At 40.8% G+C, this 24,499-nt stretch overlaps 1 protein-coding gene across 6 annotated transcripts in view; it reads right to left on the bottom strand.

The window, feature by feature from the left end:
* The window catches only part of LOC115371410 (RNA-binding protein Musashi homolog 2), a 291,837-nt gene that overhangs the window by 196,677 nt on the left and 70,661 nt on the right, over positions 1-24,499 (bottom strand). For all 6 annotated transcript variants that reach the window (XM_030068782.1, XM_030068781.1, XM_030068779.1 and 3 more), the window contains exon 6: positions 5,868-5,960. In XM_030068782.1, the coding sequence (XP_029924642.1) occupies positions 5,868-5,960 (93 nt within the window). The remainder of the gene's footprint in view (positions 1-5,867; positions 5,961-24,499) is intronic.

A 24,499-nucleotide genomic window follows, 5' to 3' on the forward strand; every position in this document is an offset into this window, starting at 1 on the left:
TCCCATCCCATATCTCCCAAAAGAAGTATCAATAAAAAGGATTTCAAAACAATACACTCCTCCACTGACTCTGTTAATTGCCATCAGGACAGCCTTTTTACTTGATATGCCTGAAACCTGCAGTGTTGTTATTAGGTCTTAGCACTTGGGCAGGTATGCCAAATGAATTCAAATGGAGTCCTTTTACAGATGGTCACACAGAGTTATTTTTTCTGCCATTTACAAAATCTCAATGCACACAAAATGTCAGCCATGGTATTAGATTACCGGCGCCCCAGAACAAATTTCCTGTCACTAACCAAGGAATCTTTTTTCTGATGCTTTTATAATTTCAATTCTTCCTCTCATCTGCTTCCTCTCAGCGGAAGTGTGTGAGGCAAAAGTGTTCTCTGGCCAGAGGGGATACACAACAGAAACAAAATACTGTGGGCAGCCCTAGGTTATACAAAAAATAAATATTTTGTGGCCTCTCCTTTTCATTCTGGCATAAAGAGGCACTGACGCTCTCACTCCTATCCATATACTTCCAATATTCTCCAACAGGTGTCATCACTCTACTCCCTGAGTAGACACAGTAATATTTGTTTCTATAAGATCATTAGCCCTAGCTAATAGTCTCACAGCCCTACAGTAGCCAGCAATGGCTCTAACTTGCTTTTCTGGCTCAGCAGTGACCTTTGAACGTCCACCTCTGCCTCCCTTTAGCCCAGTGGCAGTGAACAGGTTAAGCCCCTCCCCCTCCTCATGGCCAGGACCTGGCCTCAGACCAGTGGAGCATGAGAACCGGGACAGCCTGGATATAAAGGGCCGATTGTGGCAGTCCACTGACATGGAAGCAAGTGGGTCTGATGAAACTAAAAGTCAGCTTCGGGCCTGCAGAGCAAAGCCGAGCAAAATGGGGGAGTGCAGGCACCGAGGCAGCAAGCAGGAGCTGTTGCAGCTTAGCCAAGTAAGGGCACTATGAGATGCACTCAAAGCCGATTACAATAAACCAATGAGGAAGCATTAGCCACCCCAGCTAATTATGCCTTTAACTGTGGGTAGAGCTTTGGCAGGGCAGGACTCTGCTGTTACGTCACATCCAAATTTATTTGGAGGCATCACACCAACTCCCTTATTCAATCAAGTGCTTGGCAGATTGGATTATTTTGCAAGGTGTTTTGTTCAGCAGAAGTTTAATTTGTGGGAACATTGTTTTGTTGGAAAATAAAGGATTTTAGGTCACTCTACAAAAAGGAATTACATGTATCATGACACAGTTTGTGGCACATGCATGAGCTACCAATATTTTCCTACTTTTATTACAGAAAATTCATGATTCCCCTCTTGTGTCAGATGTTATCTATTCCAATTCCTGCAGCATCTTTTAAATGGTGGAATGGATTAGTAACAAATTTTATCTGGAATAATACAAGGGGGAAAAAAATTAACCAAAGCAAAATGATGTGGTGGGTTTAGCCGATCCTCACTTGCAGAGGTATTTTAATGCAACACAAATAAATACAATAATGTCATGGCTGTAAGACATAAAAGAGGCAGTGGCTATCAATCGAAGATATATACATATATGTACATATGTATATCAACAAAAATGACGATTCACAATTTAACATACTAAAATGCTGGACAAATGTATGTAAAATCTTCAAAATAAATAACAACGGGGTATACTTCTGAGAAATGGCATGGAATCCCCAATATGATCCAAACAGAACTGATAACATACTCCAAGTCTGGGAATCAAAACGATTAAAGAAATGTTCATTTTGACCGATAGTACTGAAAACTAATTTCAGTCATTACTCACTAGATATGATTTGGGTCAAAGTAATTTTCATAAACATTTGCAAATAGTAACCCATCTTTCAAAAAAAAAAAAAAAAAAATTAAAAACCAAACTACTGAGTGAATGAAGGAATGAATGAATGATTTCTTTCTTTCTTTCTTTCTTTATTTTTGGTCATACCATGAAATCCATTGCTTTCACAAACAGGTAACCCTATATACTATTCTTTGAAAATCACCACCTGAGTCAATGCAGGAAAGAGGCCAGTGCCTGTAAAGAATTCTTAGAATTGCAGCATTCAAGCAAATAACTAGGAATTAGCTAAAACCCTCAAGTCCATTAAGTCAAAGATGTAAAGAAATGACAAAAGGAAACCTAAGAAAGGGGGAGAATAACTTATAGAGACTACAAGACATTGGCTTAACTGAATGAGATATGGGGCCATCTACTTATAAAATAGCTTTAACCCATATTAACCAAAGAATTCACAAAAAGCAAGGACAGATGTTGGGAAAACAAACAAAGAACAGAGTGAGCGCATCTTAAAGCAGCAGAAATCCACTGTGTATGTATCCATGTATGTATGGGGGAATATGTAACTACCAACGTTTCTGACAGCTTCATTACATTTAACAGGGATTTTTTTTTTTTTTTTTTTTTTTAGGTACAACACACAAAACATATTGAAAATGCCTTTTATCCATGTGGCTGAGCATAGTTAAAATAGCTCAACATGTTTCAGCAAACATTTGATGGAAGGCCATGTTTGGCCAAAACATGATGGCCTATTTTAAATATTTTTAACCATACGGAAGAAAAGCCTTTGAAATGCTTTTTTTCGAGTAGCTTGGAATTCCTTTTTTTTTTTTTTTTTTTTTTTTTAAAGATATGTTTGAGAACCCTTTGTCTACAGAGCACCCAGCTACAGTGTATGCAGTTTTGCACAAGGGAAGCTCAGCAGCATTCCAGTCCTACCTATTTTCTTTAACTTCATTACACACTTAAAAATGTTTATATAACAACATGAGGGAAATAAATACATTTTACAAATTAGACTTTCAATACAGTCCAGTGTTCCTGCAGACTAACCAATGAGATTTTTATCAAAGGCTGCATCCTGTGAAAACAGGACTTGTGGACATATACGGCTGCTGTGTTTGTCTCCTCCAATCCTGTATTCCTCCTCTATAATGCACAGGTTTTATGATAAAAAGCTGCAAAATAACTGAGGTCAATTTTCATTTGATTTGTTTAAACTGACAGTGTGAATATTAAGATTGTTGGCTCATAATGCCATAGGTCTGAGGTAGTGTGTTTTCAAATTCACACTTGAATCACCTTACATAAATATTATATGAACATGGCGTATACCTTAAATTTAGTATAATATATCTTTTTGCTGTTACTACATTTAAGTGTGATCTTTGTGGGCACTTGCAAGCCATAGGTAAAGCTGAAGGAAATAAGGGACACAGTGGAGTTAAATGCATTAGAAAGGTGAAACTTCCAACGAATAACTACACAGATTTTCTTTACACTGCTAAAGAAAAAAAAAAAAAAAAAAAAAAAAAAAAAAAAGTCTTGACTATCTAGGCCCACCTGCTAGGCAAGAGCCACGAACTGGTCTCCAAAGGCGGTAAAGCTCAGCAGAAAAAAAAAACAAAGCACATTTCCTAGCCTTATTACTTAGAGTGTTTTTCATAATAGCACATAATAGCACACAGTGCACGGATTAATCTGACTTTAATGCAATGCAGCAACGGCAGTATTGCCTCCAGTTGAGACTGTCAGACGGGACAAGGAGGCCAGACAATGTTGACACGACTGTCTCATCTGGCTTGCAGGGATAAGTTGCAGTGTGCTGCCTGAGAGAAAACGGAATGGCAGGATGTGGCTACTATTAGGCAGGTAATGGGATCCATCTGAGATGCATAAGAATCAGTCAAACACAACCACACTTCGGCTCCGCTCAGCCGACTGTCACGATCACTTTAAATGCACACAACTCCGGCGCGTACTGTAGGTAACACAAAAGTGGCTGTGACTGAGGAGCGGCTCCTGTGAAGTTGTGCCAGGTTTTGGGCATGTGCTCTTTCCTAATGGTGACGGCTGGGAGAGTGGCAGGGAGACTGATGTGCATGAGAGCTGTCAGCCTCTCCCCATAACAAATGCCACCTCTCCCACTGACAGAATGGAGACAGAAGGGAGGGACTGAGGAGGAAGGGGGGGGCACTGGGGGCAGACAGAACCTGTGACCCAATTGTGGCCACACCAGCTGTTTCCCCTCCACTGCTTCCCAACCACCGCCATCTCCGTAGACCACATCCTGCTAATTGGCCTATGCTGCCTGCCCTCAAACACATACACACACACACACACACACTCTCACACACGCTTGCACACACAAACAAACATCGAATAATATCAGTCAAATTGCTCCGAGAACGTTCCCAGTGAGGAAGACATTTGCCGCTGCCTTAAGGTGCAGTAGCGCAGTGATTGATAAGGCATTCGAAACATATACTCCCCAGAAATATAAATGACAAGCTGCCCTGCCACCACGCTGGCTAATGCCCCCCCACCCGATCAGACAGACAGAGAGACAGAAAGACAGGCACACACACACACACACACACACACACACACACACACACACACACACACACACACACACACACACACACACAGCCACCAACATTCTGTGGAGGAGAAACTGAATTAATTGGTTTTCCCTTCTCTGGATAAGTCCTCAGAGTGGTGTGTACGTGGCGATAATGGTAGGTTGCACTGACAGGCAGGTTATTTAATAAATCCTGGGTTGTGTGAGACAGAGAGGAGGCCGAGGGACACACAGAGAGGGGGGGGTAGAGGGATAGAGAAAAAAAAAAGATACATCTTGTTGCTCTATATCGTGTCTGCCATAGCCCACAACATCTACTCTGATTTCCTCGTTTCTGGAGACAGCCAAACCTGCTATCACACACACGCACACACACAAATGCACGCTCCTAATCACGCACCCACATAAATACACTTAATCGCCGGCATGCTCACGCACGGTGAGAGCGGCACTGCAGACACAACCAAGCATACACAAGTAGGCTAAAAAAGCACGCGCGAGAAACATGCACAAGATCTTGCTCAATCAGCCTGATTTGTTTGTTTCCTCCTAAGCGTTTGAGGATTCCTCAAGGAGGGGAAAAAACTTTGTATAATCAAGTCAATTATGTCATTCAATCAAGTTGAAAATCATTTCGAGCCCTTTCTCAGATCCATTGATTGCAAAGTCGTGCTCAATATTTGTGTGCTGCACCCCATCCTGCAAATGAACCATATTTGTGTGGAAAATCAGACCAGGCCGTGGCAAAAGGCCTTCGACCCCCGCCCCCACCCACCCAAAAAAATATTTTATATATACATACACACACACACACACACACACACACACACACACACACACACACACATATATATCTGTATGGATAGATAGGTAAACAACAGATAGGAGCAAATCTTCAAAGTCTTCACCTTGCTGTCTTTTGGTCAAAAAATCAAAACTGGACTTTGAGGCATTTTTAGCAACTGCAAGTGAGCTTTGAAGATGAAATAATTGCTCCTGTTAGGTTAAAACAGCACAGAACGCAGCACATTATACACTCATGAAGAATCCATCCTGGGTGACATTGTTTAAGCTCAAGGTCAAGGTCTGATGTTACAGGGACTGCATCAGCTGAAGGTGACCTTGGGCTGATGTGGAATATGACATGAGGGAAATGGATCGCAGCTCAGCATGAGGAAATTATGTGTGAAATGCTGCCACCGTATCAAAGACTCTGTGTGTGCACATGTAGAGTATGCATGTCCTTGTGGGAGCGTGTGTGTGTGTGTGTGTGTGTGTGTGTGTGTGAATTTGTGTGCATACATGCTGCACTCAGCTTGGGGCCTTGGTCATGAGAACAGCATGCAGAAGCTGCAGCACGGGGACTGGGACAAACAATAGCTGAATATATGGCTCAGCCCAGCACGCCGGACGTGTTTTCTTTCAAACCATACACGAGAATCATCAAAAATAGAGTCTTACCTTCCCAAACTGTTCAAAATACTGCTTCACATCTTCCACTACTGTGTTGGCCGACAATCCACCGACAAATATTTTCTTTGTTCTTGTGACCATCTGGAAAGAGAAGGGGTGAGAGGAAAAGCTCAGTGATGAGGCTTCAAATGCATTGCACAACACCTTTAATGAGGCTCCAAGCATACTGAGTGGGCCGTACCTGTGATGGGGGGATGAAAGACCAAGAGGGGGAGAGAGGGGACAAGCAACTGAGAGACTGAGAGAAGAGAATGGGACTCTCCAAACTGTCATTACGAGGTTGAATTGTTGTTGTTTTTTTGAGTGTGTGTGTGTGTGTGTGTGAGACCTGCCAGTCTTTCACAATGAAAGCGCCCTGTTGCTAGAAAGTGATTAACATATCCACACAGTCAGGTTTCAGAGCATTGCAGCATTACAGCATTAGTAACAGGCAAGGTCACAACTGCTGAAGGCTCTGGCAGGAATGCTACTCTTAAACAGCAAAAGCATTTCTTCGAATATGAACTTTCCTTACTATACAGCACCATTTCTAATGGCACGATAAAGCCGCCTGCTCTAATCAAACCACATTCTGTCACACAATTAAAGACCTCCATTTCATCCTTAAAAAGTTTCAGTTTATCTTTGCAAAACATTCAGATACTTTATATTCGTTCTTCAGCCATTCAAAACTTAAAACAATAACAAAGAAATAATGGACTTTGAAAACACAATTAGTGAGTGCTGGAAGATGGAATCAGAGTGCATTAAAGCCTCATTTAGTTTCAAACAGCAAGAATATTAAGGATTATTACCCACGGCGTCAAAAAGGGCAAGAACATCTGCCGCAGAGAGTATATGCTAAATTTAGGAAGACAATAATTTCTCAGTGAAATACAGAAACAATTCAACAACAGTGTCATTGTGGAATCTGTGATGGGCAATTGCTTTCTTGCACACAAGGTTATGCCAAAAAAAAAAAAAAAAAAAAATATATATATATATATATATATATAGCACCAGTTAGCTAATGAAAAGGTATTTATGCAGTGACATTATAAAACAGAAGCTCCCTTATCCAAATCTCTGAATTTGGAAACATTTTGTTGGTGCAGCTGTTGGATTTTCTGTACATGACACTTTGTTTTGCATGACACAATTTGCAGAGAGACCAAATAAAAATTGCTTTGAAATTCAGCTGATGTATTAGGATTTTTTTTTTTTTTTTGACACCCTGAATTCAGTTGTTATCCTGGATTCAGTTTTGTATTTACAGATATTTTTACCCCTAAAAATGTCTGTAACCACTGTGAATCCAATAACTGATTTGTTAGCTCAATATTCTTTATTACTGCATATAAAATATTACTGATGTTATGTGGCATATAGGCTTTTTCTTGTGAGCTACCTTATAATCTTATCATCAAACAAAAAGGAAGCAGAAGGCAGCAGGAAAAGTCGCAGTTTCCAAATCCAATGCCCCGACAGAATCAAACAAAAGTAAATGATGAGGACAAGACACACATGCTTCACAGACGCCTGGTAAACACCTAGATTTGAAGAGTCTGGCTTGATCAAAAGGTTGAGCAAAAAAAAAAAAAAAAAACAAAACCAAAAAAAATTCTGATCTATGAAAGAGGCTTAGCTCTGAGAAATAAGAAGCAACATTCAGCTACAGTAGAGCTCAAGTAGCCATCTGTCAAGTGTTTTCCAGGTGCACACAGTCTCCCACGCGCAGAGCCTGCACATATGCACACAGTCTCCCACACATGGCCCTGCTCCTGTTACAGTTCTGTTTAGATTGGATTCTGCTGATTTCAACATTTTCACAATATCCGTCTCTTTTCCAAACATCAAAATACTTTGCTCCTCCGTCAAAGTTCAATGGATCCATCCTTCCTGAAAAATTCTGAAGGTTTTTAAATAAACAGGGTTGAGCAGCACTTGTAAACATGTAAATCCTCATCGCCTGCCAATTCTTTTTTTTTTCTCCTCCCTCTCTCTCTTTTTACTTTGCAATGTTCTTTGCATAGGAAGCCATCGCATCAGGATCAGGCCTGCAGCCTCTGGGGTTATCAGGCTTGGATGCTGCCGCTGGCAACCCCAAGCCAGACAGCTGCAGATAAACTGGCTGCGTGACTTTTTATCAACATCACTCACTTTTATCATTGCCAATCTAGGTGGAAAAAAAGAGAAAAAATAAACAAGTCAGTGTTCATCTCTGCCTCTCTACATCAGCTGTTTCTCCTGCTTTCCTTCTGGCCCACCCACTCCCTGGTCATTTTTGGCTCTGGTGCTCCATCAGCCTGTCTGTAACCAGTCAACACTTGTGCCTGTTCTTTATACTTTCTGACATGTCTCCCAATAGCTGATGGGATTTCTTGAGTCGTGGTACAATGCAGTTACCTTCTCCATTTCTCTCTCTATGGTGACAACAGACATTAAGCCTCTCTATGGCAACGGCTACACTGTTTGGGGTTTCCATGGAGTCAGGTAGACCAGGGAGGGGCGAAAGGCTATCCTCACACGTATCATTTGGCTGATCGACTTTAATGTTTGATGCATTTCAAGTCACAAAAATTAATTAATTGCCTCACTGGCAAAAGATTTATTATTGTTTTTTTCCATGTAGACATATTGGTAGCATATTAACATCACATAAATCCATTGAAATTACTTCGGAATTATATTAAATTTAAAACAGATCATTTAAAAGTTTTGTTTGTGTTAAACGGATTACATTTCCCTGTCAAGCCAATCACAAACAGCTGTAAAAGTTAGATAATAATTCCCTTCACTGTATTTACAGGAACATTAGTTCCGCTCTTTTGGCGTCTGTCTCATGTAGTTTTTTAAAAGTCTTTTTCTGACAACAGTTCAATTCAAACTGACAGATTTAAAAATGGACTACTCTTCAACCCAGTTTTTCTTTAACCCAATTTTTCAAACATTCAGTTATTTTTGCACATCCCTAAGAGACGTTAGGGAGATAGTGTGTGCGTAAGAGAGCATGTGCACTTGCACATACATGCCTTTCTAATTTCATGATGTGTGAGTGTGGCTGTATGTGTTAACAGCTTTTCCATCATAATATTAGGCATGCCGTGGATACACACGGATAGATACATGAGGGAAACATGGGGAAAAGCTCTTTCCATGCTCTTATAAATTTATTTTAACACCAATAATAGAAAGGAGAACCATATAAACTACAACCCTCTAAACCGTCTTAAACGTTTCTCCAAACAGTTTAATATGATCATGTTGGAAAAGCATCACGTGACTGTCTCAAGCTGACCGTAACAGCTTCTTAATTTAAAAAAAAGAAAGAAAAGAACTTAAACTTAATGTCTTTCACAAAACTCAAAGAGTGCATAAAGTATGCAACTTTGTGTGCTTGACTGTGAGTGTGGAGGTCTGCATGCAAGAACACTGGCACGGGTGCAGCAGGGGTATTTTATTAGTAACTGCTAGCGGGTGCACACGGGCAAATGCATGTTTTTTTTGTCTGTTTGTTTGTTTGTTTGGGTTTTTTTTTTTTTTTTTGCTGGCTGGACACAAGTTGTCCCTGATGACATGCTGTAGCTTGGCCTCCCTCACATCGACACCAACAACCTGCTTGCTTGTTATGCGACCTGTGAAGGCAGCATGGAGGGAGACGACTGTGACATACAGGATGATTGTAGCTTGACTGAAAACGTATTCAAACGCGGGGAATACAAAACTGTCAAAACAAGCAGGGGAAGGTTTACTGGGATAGTTTCTCAGCTGGTACAAATGTCGCCGTAAGCCTGTAGCCTGGCATGCCCAGGACATCTTTTAGATATGCAAACAACTGCTGAAAAGATCAAATTTTTTGAAGGATGTTTGATAAATCTCATTTTGATATCTATGATAGGCAGCATTTTGTATAATAATTTACTTTCCAGTTGATGCTATATACTAGAGAGTGCGGGCTGATGACAGGCTTGTTACAGTTGTATTGCCGGCAAGAGCGGGTGCAGCAAAAAATCATTGGGGAGCGGGTGGGCACGGTCTTCAAATAATAGGCTCGCACAAACCTCTACTTTCGTGCATCACCATGTTTTATCAGGCTAGCTGATGAACGCCACTGTTGCTCCACACAAGATAAAATAGTACTGGATGCTCAGGTAATAATTACCATCAACAGCCCTCGTCTGGTTACTCTAACACTGTCCAGAGAGCGCTTAAATCTGGCAGCATCTAAGATGTGCCTTGTCCATAAACCTCAACATCAATATTTCAATCCTAGCCTGCAGCGCATACACATAAACACACACACACACACACACACACACACACACACACACACCAGTCAGCTCTGCTACTTTAACTTACCCAACTGACTCACAAAGCAGCAGAACAGACTGGGGACACATCCTTTTAGGCCATGCCAGGCTGGTTATTATCAAAGTAACTCTAGTCCAAGCTGTTTCACTTTGATGGCTATGACCTATTGTGTGTGTGTGTGTGTGTGTGTGTGTGTGTGTGTGTGTGTGTGTGCGCGTGCAGTCTTTCCTCTTGTGAGCAGTAATTGAGAAGTGCGAGCAATGCAGCTCCTCATTGCACTTCCTTTACAACAATGTACTTCTACTTTAAGTAGGTGCTACAGAAGCAGTGGGCTGCTGCTGTGACTGCTGAGAAAAGTTGACAGAGAAAAGCCTGCAGCTAATATGGCAACTTCTTATTATTTGTGAAAATTTCAGGGGTTCTACCTGTGGCAGCAAAGCAAGCAAAACTCAAGGAGTCTTGGCGTCACACTTACAAAACGGTATTAGAGTTTTGAACATGCATACACAGCCAAGACAGCAAAGACAATCCGAGGATGTTATTAACTCCACTCGTAGGATATGAAAGGATATGAATATAGTGTGAAACAAGAATTTTGAGCAGGGCGGAATGGAAAGAAAACAATACGCAACGTATTTATGCAAATGATGAGATTTTACGAGGGGAAGCACTAACGCTGATGCTTGAGAAGTGTGTTTCCTTTCGATTATGCTCACAACAACACAGCAATGACAGGAAGAAACAGTGACAGAGATATTTGGTAGTTTCACCTACAAATGGAATATGTCTTCATTTGCACATTACAGTCTCTCTCCTTCTCCCTCGCTCCCTCTCTCCTCCCTCCCTCCCTCTTTCTCTGCCCCTCAGCACTTCATGTTCTTGATTCGTTGTTAGGTCACTGATTCTCTCTCCTCCAACCACAGGTTAGTCTTGTCATTTGCTCCACTATAAAACTATATAACTGTTGTTAATGTAGCTCTCCTGAGCCTTACAAGAGAGAATTTTATTCACACTTTATAATAAGGGTCAGTAATACGTGTTAATTAATCATCAGCCAATGCCACAGTTGTTTTGTTACTGCTAAAAACAATCTTCAACATCCTCTAAGCATTTCCTTATAGAGAAATAATGCAAGGCAGATTTCACAACAATATTTGGTAATAAGTAAATTAAATGGTAATAAGTGGCTAGAAGTCATTAATAACTTAAATTAATACTGCATTACGTCCCTTCATGCAAAGTTGTTCCTGATGTTTCTAATCCTTATTGAAGATCAAATTGTATCCAAGTGTATGCAAGTCTGTGGGTGCTGGGTGAGTCCAGGTGCTGTGGTGTGACTTAATGCTGAGTTGACAGCATCTTCCATAGTCGGCTCGTTGGCTAGTGAGACAAACAGGAAGTGACACCTGACTTGAGATGCGCAGGATTTGAGCTAGGTTAAAATGATACATCTAAATGGTTTCATGGCCTCAGATGTAGGGGTTGCCAGTCTGAAGTGATTGAGGCAGGAGATTTTGCTGCTTTTCAACAGGAGCCAATTGAACAGGGCACTGATGTAGCACAGCAGGCGCTGATCCTGACCGGCCCTGCTGGCTTCCCTGTCCTCTGGTTCTCTCACTACAATGTCAAATGTGTGTAAAATAGCTTTTGTGATCCTGATTTGTCACAGTGTCACATTTTTGAGTTTCATATTTTTTTTTTTCATGACTAGAAAAATGACTGTTTAAAGTCAACTTAAAAGTAAGCAGCCAAACAATACTTATCAGTGTTAGCCAATTTTGAACATCACTTGTGACCTTTCAAGCTGAAATCCATAACTTTCCCGCACGTTGTCGCTCCATGGTGGAAAACTGCATCAACAGACAGAGGAGCACCTCACCTCTGGCAGAGTGATGTCATCGACCATCCAGGCAGCATCAATGCAAATGTTTTATTTACTTAAGCTTTGAAATTTGAAAGTAAAATAGCATTGGATCATGTAAATATGTTGATGTGCCAGCAGATTCACAGACTCTTATATACACGTCGCTAGCACTCAGTTAGTCCAAAGTTTATTTTCCACATAGCTGTTACCTAATATATCTGTATTTGTGTGTATCTGAGATACAACTGGAGCATCTGCAGTTGACTCACCTGTTTTATACTATGACAGCTCTCCTTTTGACTTTACTGGCACTGTCATCCAGGACAGGTGTGACCCGACAAGCCGATTGATACTTTTGACATTTCTCAGTAACAGAGTATGGACAGGGTTCCCAGCCGTGACAAATGTGCCCTTTTTAGAGATGTACTACACTATACACATGGCTACCATTACAATATATTAATTCAAAATCTATGAAAACATATAAAATAAGATGCCAAATTATGCGTCACTTAATATCCATTATGTCCAAGTTTCCATGCATTGACAAAAATTTGAACTAATTTCAACTATTTAGGCACAGGAATTTAACATTAATCAAACCTAATCACCTAACAATTTACCATATACTGATGGACCTTATTTTAAGTTACCAGTACTTCGAATCAATACATATTCAGTCAGAGCTAAAAACTGTACAGTCTTCCCAGGAATCAGATTTAACAACAGACTTTTTTAAATCAGCATAGCATCAGCAGAGCCTTAACCTCCACCTTCTTCCTCTGCCATTATTCTAATCCCAATCTGTTCTTTAAACGCCTCATGCTGCAGCTTCTACACCTTTTGATTTTGTCAGGTTGCTGATTAATTGACCGCCCCTCACTGTGAATTTGTTGACGGAGAATCTTTCAGTCACCACCCACCCTTCCCCAGCATGCACACATACACACACATGCACACACACACTCACACACTCATACACATACTCACACACGCTCATTCTCTGAGCCAGTTCTCAGGCGGGTCGCTGAGATCACACATCCAGCTATGATTACAAGGTGTAAGCCCTTATCATGGCCCTCACCTCTCACACATACAGGCACACAAACAGCTGTAAACACGGCGCCCCAGACAGGAAGGAATCAGACAGGGGATTTCGATGTCATTTCTCATACCTAAAAATAATGGGACAGATAGAAAAAGCCACAGCACTTTGTTGTATGAGCCACAATTGTTATCAGTCTAGCAAGGGGATATAATTACTGGCATTCAGATCCTGAATGTGGCCTCGTTCATAAGCTACCAGAAAGCACCAGAGAGCATCTGTCAATGCAATGTAGCATGATCAAAGGCCCAGGCGTTGTGTGGGCACGCATGCAAACACACACACACACACACACACACACACACGTGCATGCACCCACACACACACGCACAGACACAAACGCACACACAGAAAATATGGCTGGTCCAGGTAAGCACTGCCTCTGCTCATTTGCATCACTAGAGCTGACTCACAAAGAGAAAACACTGCCAATAAACAACAAACAACAACACAATCAGCTTTGCTTTAGAGGGATATCTCCACAAGATAGAAAACAGAGGGAGAGTGCGAGAGAGCAAAGCAGGATTAGACAATCAGTAAGAGAAAGAGAGAAAGGTGAGAGATTAGCAGCGCTAATGTCTTTGTCTGGCTATGAGTCGGGGATGAAGAGCAATGGCTGGTCCAGTTCCACTCCTCTACTCGCCCTTTTAAAAAGTGGTCCAATCTCAGCTCTAGTGTGCATAAATAGATGTGTAATTGCTTATTACAATACAATTAGGGCAAAGGAGATGAGAGAAGGAAAGATGCTTAGTGCAAATGTAGAGTGACAGGCCCAAGCGCCCAGACCCAGGATTACACTAGCCATTTGCACACAGACAGAAAACAAGAGAGAGGGGGAGAGAAAGAGAGAGAGAGAGAGAGAGAGGGAGAGAGAGAGAGAGACAGAGAGGGAGAGAGAGGCAGAGACAGAGAGAGAGAGACAGAGAGCGGGAGGGAGGGAGGGTGGGGGTGCTGTCAAGCACAGGGCAGAAGCTAATGACAACTCTGGCTTCAACTTGCACAGACGTCTTTGAAGCCCAGCTCCGATCACAAATATGATTGCCACTGCTGCAGGGCCACCACTCCTACATTAACCTACACTAACAAAGCTATTCAGTGCAAGTTAAAGGCCCTTTCAAAGCCTGACTTCTACCATCTGTGGATTGGCCCTGTGAGAGGGCTGAGGCGTCTGTGAGGGACACACATGTGAGGAACGCTGTTTGCACATGGCCTCGCCGTTACAGTGACAGTCAGGCTGAACATGGCCGGTTAGAGCTGATTAGCTGCACTTCCCTACTCAACCCACTACAGTTATGAAGATTGATAGAAGCAGCTTAGAGCTGATTATAGGGCCCTGGAGATGCATGGGCCCATACCCAAGCAGCACATTCACACTGCATCCACAATGAGCCCAGCATGCGATCAGTAGGCCCAAGCCAAGCATTAAGCAAACGTTACAGCAATAAGAGGCAAATAAGAGAAATGGACAATTCCAGAAGTGCTCTTAAGAGTCTTTCGGAAATATGAATATTATGCTAATTAGATGCTTGCTTGCGGCCAAATCTGGAACACTTCAGCAACTAAGTTATGAACATTTAACAAATTTCCTAGATAATATACTGTGAGCATGACTGGATATCTAAAACTCACTCCAGGGTTATGAAGCAGAGCGTGCCTTCCTGTGGCCATTGAGGTTTGTTTAGCATGCAGAACGCTGATATTAATCCCTTTTGATTTGAGTCAGTCTTGCTTTGAAATACATAACGAAAATAGTGCCAGTTCAAAATCCTCTACAATAATACAACAGTCTGTTTGGGTCCTTTCAAAAGGGGTGAAATTCAAGAGCCTCATTTCCCAGATCGTTGTTTGTGCTACGTGCAAAACAGATGCACATTTAGTTTTTGAACTGTTTCCAACAAAAACCTTGGGAACTCCCTGGTTCCTTTAAATTATTTGCAGATTTTTGTATGGTGAGGGGTAGTTGTAGGGCAGACAAAAAGGCTGTAGGATCTACCACTTCACTGCAATCGACTTTAATCTCATGAGGCGAATTCAAAACAAAAAGTTTGTCTGTCATGTAACAGTCAGTGCATTTTGTAAACAGACTGGATATGTCACAAAGGAGAACAACCTAACAAACTATAATGAAATAACTGACAATTTCTAAACAATCACTTTCTCAGTGTCTTGGCTGGACAAATAATGCATTAAGTGCATCACAGCCTTGGCTCTAAGTATAACCATCAAGATGTTTGCTTCAGACTATATCCTAAAACCGACTAATCACATTTGTTGGAACATTCTCTCTCTCTCTCTCTCTCTCTCTCTCTCTCTCATTTTGCAGGTTACAAAAATGATTGAGACTTGAATCTTCTTTTTCCTCATTTTCTTTAACACTATTTATTTGGAGACATAGAAAGTAAATACTGAACTAATACACAAATTTAAGCCACATTACAGATAGTGGGATGTATTCCAGCCCAGCTTTGTACCTCTACTGACTGTTAATGGCAGCAGTGATCAGTCTGGCATTCCTCCTCTCCAGCATGGCACGTAAATGTGCCATGAGATAGAGAGGTGGGACCCTGAAATCACATTTTACGCCTATATGTTGGATTGGGCTGCACTGGCCCTCCATCTACTTTGGGTCTCTGCTGCCCCCTCCCTGCCTCTGGGCCTGCACCAGCCTGAGAGACGCCTGGCCACTCAGCTCCAGCCTTGTGGTGTCTCCCTACTGTATTCCCACATCAATGTGCTTCTGTGAGGAAAGGCTTTGAGCAAAACCAAAATGCAATATTTGTCTAAACCCAACTTTAAAAATTTACACCAACAAGAATCATCGCACCAAATGTGAACACATAGAAACTCTATTTCCACGTAAAACATTCATGAACAAGGTTGTATCGGCTGGGTTCAAAGAAACAGTATTGAACCATTTTTTGTCAAACAGCAGCATTTAACAGAGAAGAAGAACAGATTCTGAAGCAACTTATCTCCCGCAACTCTTTTGTACCTATTTGATTGTCAGCCCTTTCCATGGGTTGACGATCTCTTGCCTGGCCCTTGACATTGGTACCTGATGTTAATTCTTAAAACAAAACCCCTGTCTTAGTGCTGACAGTAAGCACTAGAGGGGGAAACAAATGGGATTTTTATTTACAGTAACATTATAATTCATTATTTTCCAATACAAGAAATTTTGTCACAGGCCCCAACCTTAAAGTCTCTGTCTCTCTCTCTCTCTCTCTCTCTCTCTCTCTCTCTATCTCTCTCTCACACACACACACACATACACACACACACACACAGGTCATGATGGAGCAGGGAAACAATGCAGCTCATCAGTCTCTGGAAATGTGGTCATGTGAGTGACATCATAACAACAGTGGGAGGAGGGAAGCAAGAGAAGCTAAAAGCAGATGAAACATTAAAACACACGTCTTCTCTCTTTCCTCCCTTCCCTCATTCTCCCACTAAGACTGATCTATGATCGCTGGCAGGGCTAAATAATTACATCAAAGAAGATCTAAACTGTTATTTTGCCTTTAAATTCTGTGATCATGATGATCAATCTTGATAATCTCCATTTCAGAAGTCACGTTTGTTTCACTGCACTAAATTTCACTGTACTATCATTTTTTTTCTTTGTTCACTTTCATTATGTTCAAGGTAGTAGCAGCTACTAGAGCATTGTTTTCAAAACACATGGTCCTGATTTACAAGATCTAAATGATAAATAATTATTACTTTGGAGTGCAGCAACAACCCTAAGACAAAGTTTGCTCAACAACTGCACTTTTTTTGGTGTCATCCCATGCAAAAACAATGTATTTTTGATCTCCAAATGACAGAGAATGATCCACTTTTTGGAACAAATTTTTGTTTTTGACACATTTAGACTCAAGAGGATTTTTCTCAGTGATGTTGGGCCTGTGCATTCTTTTCCATTCTGCCTGTCGATGAGTTTTTCAACAGATGGTCTGGTTTCAGGTTTCTTTAGTTTCCACCAGAGCAACCTGCTTCTCCTTCTTACAGTAACTTTTAATTTCATTAGACAGGTGCACATTGCACATTTAAAGGCTGGGACTGGGCACATGTAGTGGAGCTGCGGGGTATCACACTGCAATTTTCAGGGGACTTTAAAATACAGAAAATATTTAAGTATCACTGGAAGTACACCAATATGAATCAAGTAATTATAATATAATGATATACAATTTTAAATTAATTGTGCCACCTTATTTGTTAGGTAGCATTTCCAGAGTCTGAGATTTGTGTTTCCATTTGATGACCCATGTCAATGACCTTGGAGGCAGAGGTGCACCCCTTCTGGCAGCTCCTTCTCAGTTGCTATTAGCAGCCTTTTAAAAAAAAAAAAAAAAAAATTAATTAATTATTATTATTATTATTATTTATTTATTAGGCTTTCAGTTTCAGTTCATGAAACTGTAGGGTACTGTATCAGGGTTTAATAACATAACATTAATAACATAGAAGCAGCCACTTCAGTGACATAAAATAAACAAAACTAAAATAGACAAAAGTGGCATTCTAAAAAGCTTTAGCCTATCCAACTGGATTTTCTAATTGTTTTCTCAAGGGCAACAGGTACAAAGTGATACTAGTTACATGCTGCTAAACATTACAAACAATCTCTTCGGGCAGGAGAGTGACACATTAAGCCTCCCAGGAAGGCAAAAAAACGTAGGTAGCTGTCAGACAGCATAAAAAATGCCAGACAATACCAGATGCCCAACAGGAAGCAAAACTATCCTGGGCAGTCTGTTAGGCAGCTGGATATGAATTAAGCTTTCAAGGCTCTAGCAACCATTAATGTCCAATTCTAAACCAGTTTAATCAACGACATTATTCTCCAAATCCATTCATGTAGTTTATCATCTGTGAAGTCCAAATATTCACACTGAATATCTATTTCCTCTTTACAAATAAGAGTAAACATCATGGAAACATTCACACAAGAAAGAGGATCGTTAAGGTGATGTGCACTGTTGATGTCAATATCATCACAAACTGACATCCTTTTAAGTTACAATGTGTGAAATGGTCCTGCCTAATTTCCCTGCCTGATTATTGTCCATTTCTACAACTCCCCACCCAACATTTATAAAAAAAAAAAAAATCAGATTCAGGCCAAACTTGATTCTGATACAAAATGCTCTGCTAAAACAGAGATAATGTTAATTACTAAACCAAAGAAGCGCTGTTCTTTGTCTTAAACGTTCACAGACAACAGAGAAAAAATATTATCAACACTAGCCACGTTTTACTAGGTTGAGAGCACTCAAAGAAGCTAAAGGATTTGGCTTTCTTCCTTCTGGAGGAGCAGGCCACCTTGTTGAGTGAAGGTATAATGTTGTTTAGTCGTATTATTTTACAGGGCCGATCAAGGTCAATCAAGGTTTAGTTTCAACTCTGGACAAATACAAGATGGAAAGCACACAACTGATATCGACTACTGATCAAATACTCAATTTAAAATGTTGATTAACTGGTCATGCTGGGTCATATGGATGCACATCTCAGTAAATAATAACATCATGTATTATCTTATTCTATAAAAAATATTATACTCAATAAATATCGTTTGTTTACCCCTCAATCTGTTGTGTTTACTTAAACCGAGAGGGAGTAAACTGTTTTAGAGGAAGGAGGATTGTAGTGGGGGCACTGGGGCGTCAGATGTGACTTAGTGGCAATGGTTAATGGTTTGCATGGCTCCTGGGTCAGGTGGGAGGGCCCCTGAGCAGAATTTTGCATACCCATGAACCAATTTAAGGTCACTGGTTTCACTTTGAAATTCAGTGAGCATTAGCTGTTTGCTGAAGTATGTAATCCAAGAATGCAAAAGCAACACAGTGCACCCTAAAGTAGGATATTGGCCAGTAAAAAAAAATTTGGATTGGCTGGTAGAATTTTAAATCTACCTACCACTGTGGCTGGTGGATGAAAAAGTTATTTTTTTTCCCCTGGTTATCATGTGTCCAAATTCATGATGTGTCATGGTATGATTTATGTGCGTCATGATGTAGTGGTTGTTAGATCGAGCACAGAAAACACTATTGTGACATCTCAACAAGCTCAGGTTATCCCAGCTGTTTATAGCGGTGTGTTTACTTAAAATGACAGTCTTAGTCAGTAGAAACCTAACATTAATCAGATCAGCGAGGTCAAATGGGTAGGTGCTTTCCCTACCCATAGTAGAAAACAAGTAGCAATGCATAACAAGAATAATTTCTATAATCCTAAGAGCCAGTGTCCAGAAATGGGGATTGTGGTTGACGTACTTGGTTTGTTGTGGTGTTTCGGTATTAAAAGAAAAAAAAATCATACAGTAAAATCCAGAAATCAATCAACTAAAGAGTAGGTGTGTGAATAAGCAATTAAACATAGAGGATCAACCGTTCTTACATTAAAAATAGATTTTTGTTCTTTATGAGCACAATCAAACAGTCACGTTAACTTAACAATTGCACTTCCAGCACTGTGTCTCATAGCTGTTGTGCTCCGTCAGCGCAATTTTGACTCTGTGTTTTTAGTCACCCCAGACAAGGGTTGTGGTCCACTTAACTGATATAATTAACGTTCATCATGGTGAGTGTTTGCTGAATGACTTCTAAACCCAAACCTCTCTGCTCCCTTCAGGAGGGGAATCGGGAGAGCATGAAGCACTTGAGTTTTTTTGTCATGCTTCACAGGAGCCCAGAAATGAGTGGAATAATTCTCAGCTCTTAAGCATGCTCAGTAGAGCTCAGCAGCAGGGCTCAGCTAAGTCATTCTCCATGGCAAAGGAATAGCTCTCAGGCAATCCCAAGCAGCCAGTGTCCAGCTACTAGGACACGCATCCACTCGGCCAACAGTACGCACGCATTCAGTAGCAGGTAATGCATGGTAAAGCAAGTAGAATGATCCCAGCTGAGCATCAAGTGAGAAGAGCTGTTTACACTCTGTGGCTGTGTGGCGATCTGTGTGGCCGTGCTGCAAAGCTTTGTGTTGTCCCTGATGCACCTAGCTAGCTCTGTCTCGAGGTGATTGGAGAGAGGCAGAAAGGGGAGGCGATATGGAAAAGCTGTGAGGAAGAGCAGGGGGGTAAAAATCTGGCTTTTGTGTGGTAGAGGATATTTTGTTCTCTCATCTTTGGAATTAGATAAACTGCTTGTGGCTAGAGGCCTCAGCTGCAGTGAAAATAGGCCCCGACTGCCTTGCTCCCCAACAATCTACTCTACATCTCCAAATCTTCCATCTCTGCCCCAGAGCAGTGGCAGAAACAAACAAAAACCTCCTGCTCCCCACCCTTTGTGGGTTTCTGTACTTCATTTCCTTGGAGGAAGAGAGCACTCTTAAAAAATTCAGCCACTTTAAAGTGGCATGTCATATTGGCAATGCTATTTTCTTTGATGAGCTCTGGTCCTAATCCTTCAAAGATACAACTTCTAACTCCATCGGTCAAGCCGGCTACACTACATGATGCCACGATGGGCAGAAGAGTCTATAATGAAAACAGAACTGCTAGGTTTTGCGGCGGGGCTTACACATCAGGTGTATAAATGGAGCTGTGTGCCACTATGGTCAAATGGATTTCTACACACTCCACGCACACCCTTACCATGCTGCTCGGCCACAATCTCAGCCCCCAGCCCCGGCTCGGCCCACCTGCCCCACCTACAGTGTAATTCACTCTCCAGCAAAAGCTAGGTAGCAGGCCTGACCCCCACAGTTCTGGCCGTCAGTTACTGCTGACCTCCAGCAAGGTGCCAATGAAACATGTCCATTGAGTGGTGAGCAGAACAAACTGCCTCACCTGGCTCCTGCTGACAGCTCAGCCTTTTAAAGAGCGGGAACACATCAACACAGGCTCTCAGCTTCACAGCCGGGCTTTCTTGCCTCTGGCCGGAGCAATGCAATGCAGCAAACGCCTGCACCGAGGAGATGAGGAGGGGTGGGAGGCTAATCTTGCCACTTACCAGGTTTTAATCCAGTCAAAATATTGATTTATGGACTAATTCAAATGCGATGAACAAGAGTCAGCAAATTAAGAGAAATGAGGATTCGATAATAGTGCAGTTATTGTAATTTAAATAAGTCCTGGCTGTTGTCTTGCTAAACTAATAACTCAAACAAATAAGCATACGACTTTCGTAGACACATGTCTCCCTAGCCATTTTCAATTCTATTTTTGTACAGAAGCATGTGCCTTGTAATTCATCATGGCTGTATCAAAGAGTCCCGTGACCCTGATTAGGGAGATGTGAGTATGTAGACAGGATGGATGAATCAGAGACTACATACAACTAGTGCATTCAAATCTTAGAGTCTCAAAAAGATATTGGTAATTGCAATTATTCATTATTGATATGTCAACATATATTGGCACTTGGTGGGTGTTAATCTTGATGTTACATTGGTTCTAGTCCTGCCATTGCTGGTGGTGCTCTATTAAGTTCAGATAAATTTTTTTTTTAAGACTTTTCTGTTTAGACAGATGTCGAAACTTCCTGCTAGTGTGTTGGAAGTAAGTAATTAGTGGGTCTTTTAAACATAGTAAGCCAAAAAAAAAAGTAGACTTTCTTTTTCTAACTTTTCAGTCTAGCAGATCATATGGGTTTATACAGAATATTGAAAAATGTACTTGAATAGCTTTAGCAAAGTACTTGTTGTTGAAAGAAAAAACAAACATACAGAACAAGTGGAATTCGAATTTCTGTAAGACTGCATATACTTTATGCAACTGTGCTGCAGGTGAATCAATATACAGAGGAAAACGTTGAGGCTGTGGAGTAAAGGTGATGTTGCAAAGGCTTGCAACATTCACTTATCAATAATTTTTTTAATAAATCATGTACCACTGACTGGATTCACTTTAACAAAAAAATGTTCTGGAACATGTTTTAGCATTTATACCACACTGACAAAAGGGGAAAAAACGAGATTAACAGTCCATTATTCAAATGACTAAATTAACCGGAACACTTATTAATAAAATTATCAGAGTAATGCGAGGCAGTAGGTTTACCATGTCAACAGCATGCAGCAATACTCATACTGTTCAAACCCATCTAAAATCCGTTTGAGCGTGAGACTCTGCCACCCCCAGTCACACAGTACTCACTGTCTTGAGATTGCTACACAATAATTACAGCAGGGTTAAAGGCTTTAGAAATGGAGATTTGAGGTAGCATATGTGAACGATTTGGTAAGCTTCCAACACATCCCCTTGTCGCAGGGCATGCGCCAACTCATCACGCACCAATACAACACATCATGCATGTGTACAGTACAAAAACACACACACATACACACACATACAAACACACATACAAACAGCCCCACTCAACAGTCACTTCTTGTCTGTCTGCGCAGTAGCCAACTGTAGGCAGCACCAAGCTGCAGGAAACAGGCTTAGACACACAGTTCTACATGAAAACCCTTCTTTTCCATGAGCTGATCCTTCTTTGTTCTGCATAAATGCCAATTACATAATTCTCTCTGGCATGCAAATCAGATTAGATGAGGGCATGGCAGATCACCTATACTGTTCAGTGCAGCGTTGCCTCCAAATCCACAAGAAGGAAACGTTATGGGACACCGTGTTTCAGTGCATTTAACAATTTAATCAGCTTCTTATTCAGGACGCAGCAAACTAAATGTCTTTAATTCCACAGCAGTCAAAATGATAACTGTGTACACATCTTTCCAGCACATCTACTGTGCTATCTGTACTGTACGAGGAGCTACATGACATTTATGTAATAGTATTTACTTTAAGAAATCACATTATGAACTTGTGATAGTGAAATATCATGACTACAATCAAAGCTGAAAGCAGCCCACAAGACATAGTATGTCTGTATGTGTGTATGCTAAAAAGAAATGCTGACATTTAGCTTGTGGGCACATGAATCATATGGTGAAAGACAATCAATGTAACATAACAAGTCAAAAGATACAAACAGCTGTTTGCTGTAGAAAATCATCTTTAGGAAGGCCAAGCACAAAGTCATGAGAAGCACAAAAGGCCTCTCAATTTGCATTTCCGAGTACACACACATATATAAATATATATGTATATGTGTGTGTGTGTGTGTGCGTCCACCCAGGGCACTAAAGAGCAGAACATAGCAGAAGTTGCCTGCCAGCATAAAACCCAGCCCAATGTGAACTTTGAGGATGCAGGGACGAGGGGTGAATGAAACAGAGGAAAAAATACAGAAATGGAAAGCGGGAAAAAGGATGCAGCCACTAAAATTAGGTATGTTTCTCTCCAACATCAGTGTACTGAAAATAGCTGGATGTTACACTATTCATTTATTTATTTATTTATGAGTTCAACTGAGTGGACATCATAGAAATGCTAGCAGGGAAACAGTGCGGTCAAAAGCTATTAATAATAGTGTGTGCAAGGTGAGAGATGGTAACATTAAACAAGCAATGACACAAAACAATGTGGTGCTGCATGTCCGTCACCATTTGGGCTTCAGCATCATTTCAATGGATTACCTCTATTGAATATTTTCATGTGGCATGGTGATCCTTTCTACATACTGCGTGCTACAGCAAACAGTACCATTAGTTAGGTCATCACTTCCTGTTAGGTTTGTGCAGGCTGCAGATGCTGTGAGTGTCCAACAATGCAGGCTACATTTTGCATTAATACATGAGATCGCAAACACACATTCCCCCAGGCTGTTTTGTTAATGGCATTACAGAGCACACAAGACCAATGACATTACCAAAGTCAAACTTGATATTCAGCCTCCATCTTAGCACATTAAAGTTTCAAATAAATACATGGTGGCAAAAATAAATAAATAACTGTCACTGTCGTCCTCTTATAGGTGCAGAAAAAAAGGATGTTTTCATTAACATCATTAGCATAATCCGTATCATTTTAACACCCAAACTATTAAATAACATTTATAATCTTGTGCGTTTGATGTGCAGCAGTAAAGCTACAACATGCAATTTGCGTTTATCATGTCCTTTCTTGAAAGTGGGCAAGAGGAACTACAAAACTATATGCCTCAAAATGTAAAAAGGTGGTTTTAGCAAAAGTTAGTAACTAGTTACTAAGGCTTAGTAACATGCTAATGATATCAACAGTTGACTTCCTATTGAATCAAGACATTATCATTTTAAATGGTCAGCTGTCAGCTCAAAGTGTTGGTGCTACTTTGACTTCTCGCCAAACAGTTGCGATTGACCATCACAAATACTGGTTGCATAAATATGTAGAGAATATGCTTTAGCCGCTTAGTCAAGGAAGTCAAGTCAAGGCTAACTAACCTCAATTCCTATTCATGTTCACAAAATATCAAACACTGTAATTACTTAGAGTTTTGCTCCATTTTCTGAATACCTGACCAC

Source organism: Myripristis murdjan, chromosome 14 (assembly GCF_902150065.1).
Source record: "Myripristis murdjan chromosome 14, fMyrMur1.1, whole genome shotgun sequence".
Taxonomy (NCBI): Eukaryota; Metazoa; Chordata; class Actinopteri; order Holocentriformes; family Holocentridae; genus Myripristis; species Myripristis murdjan.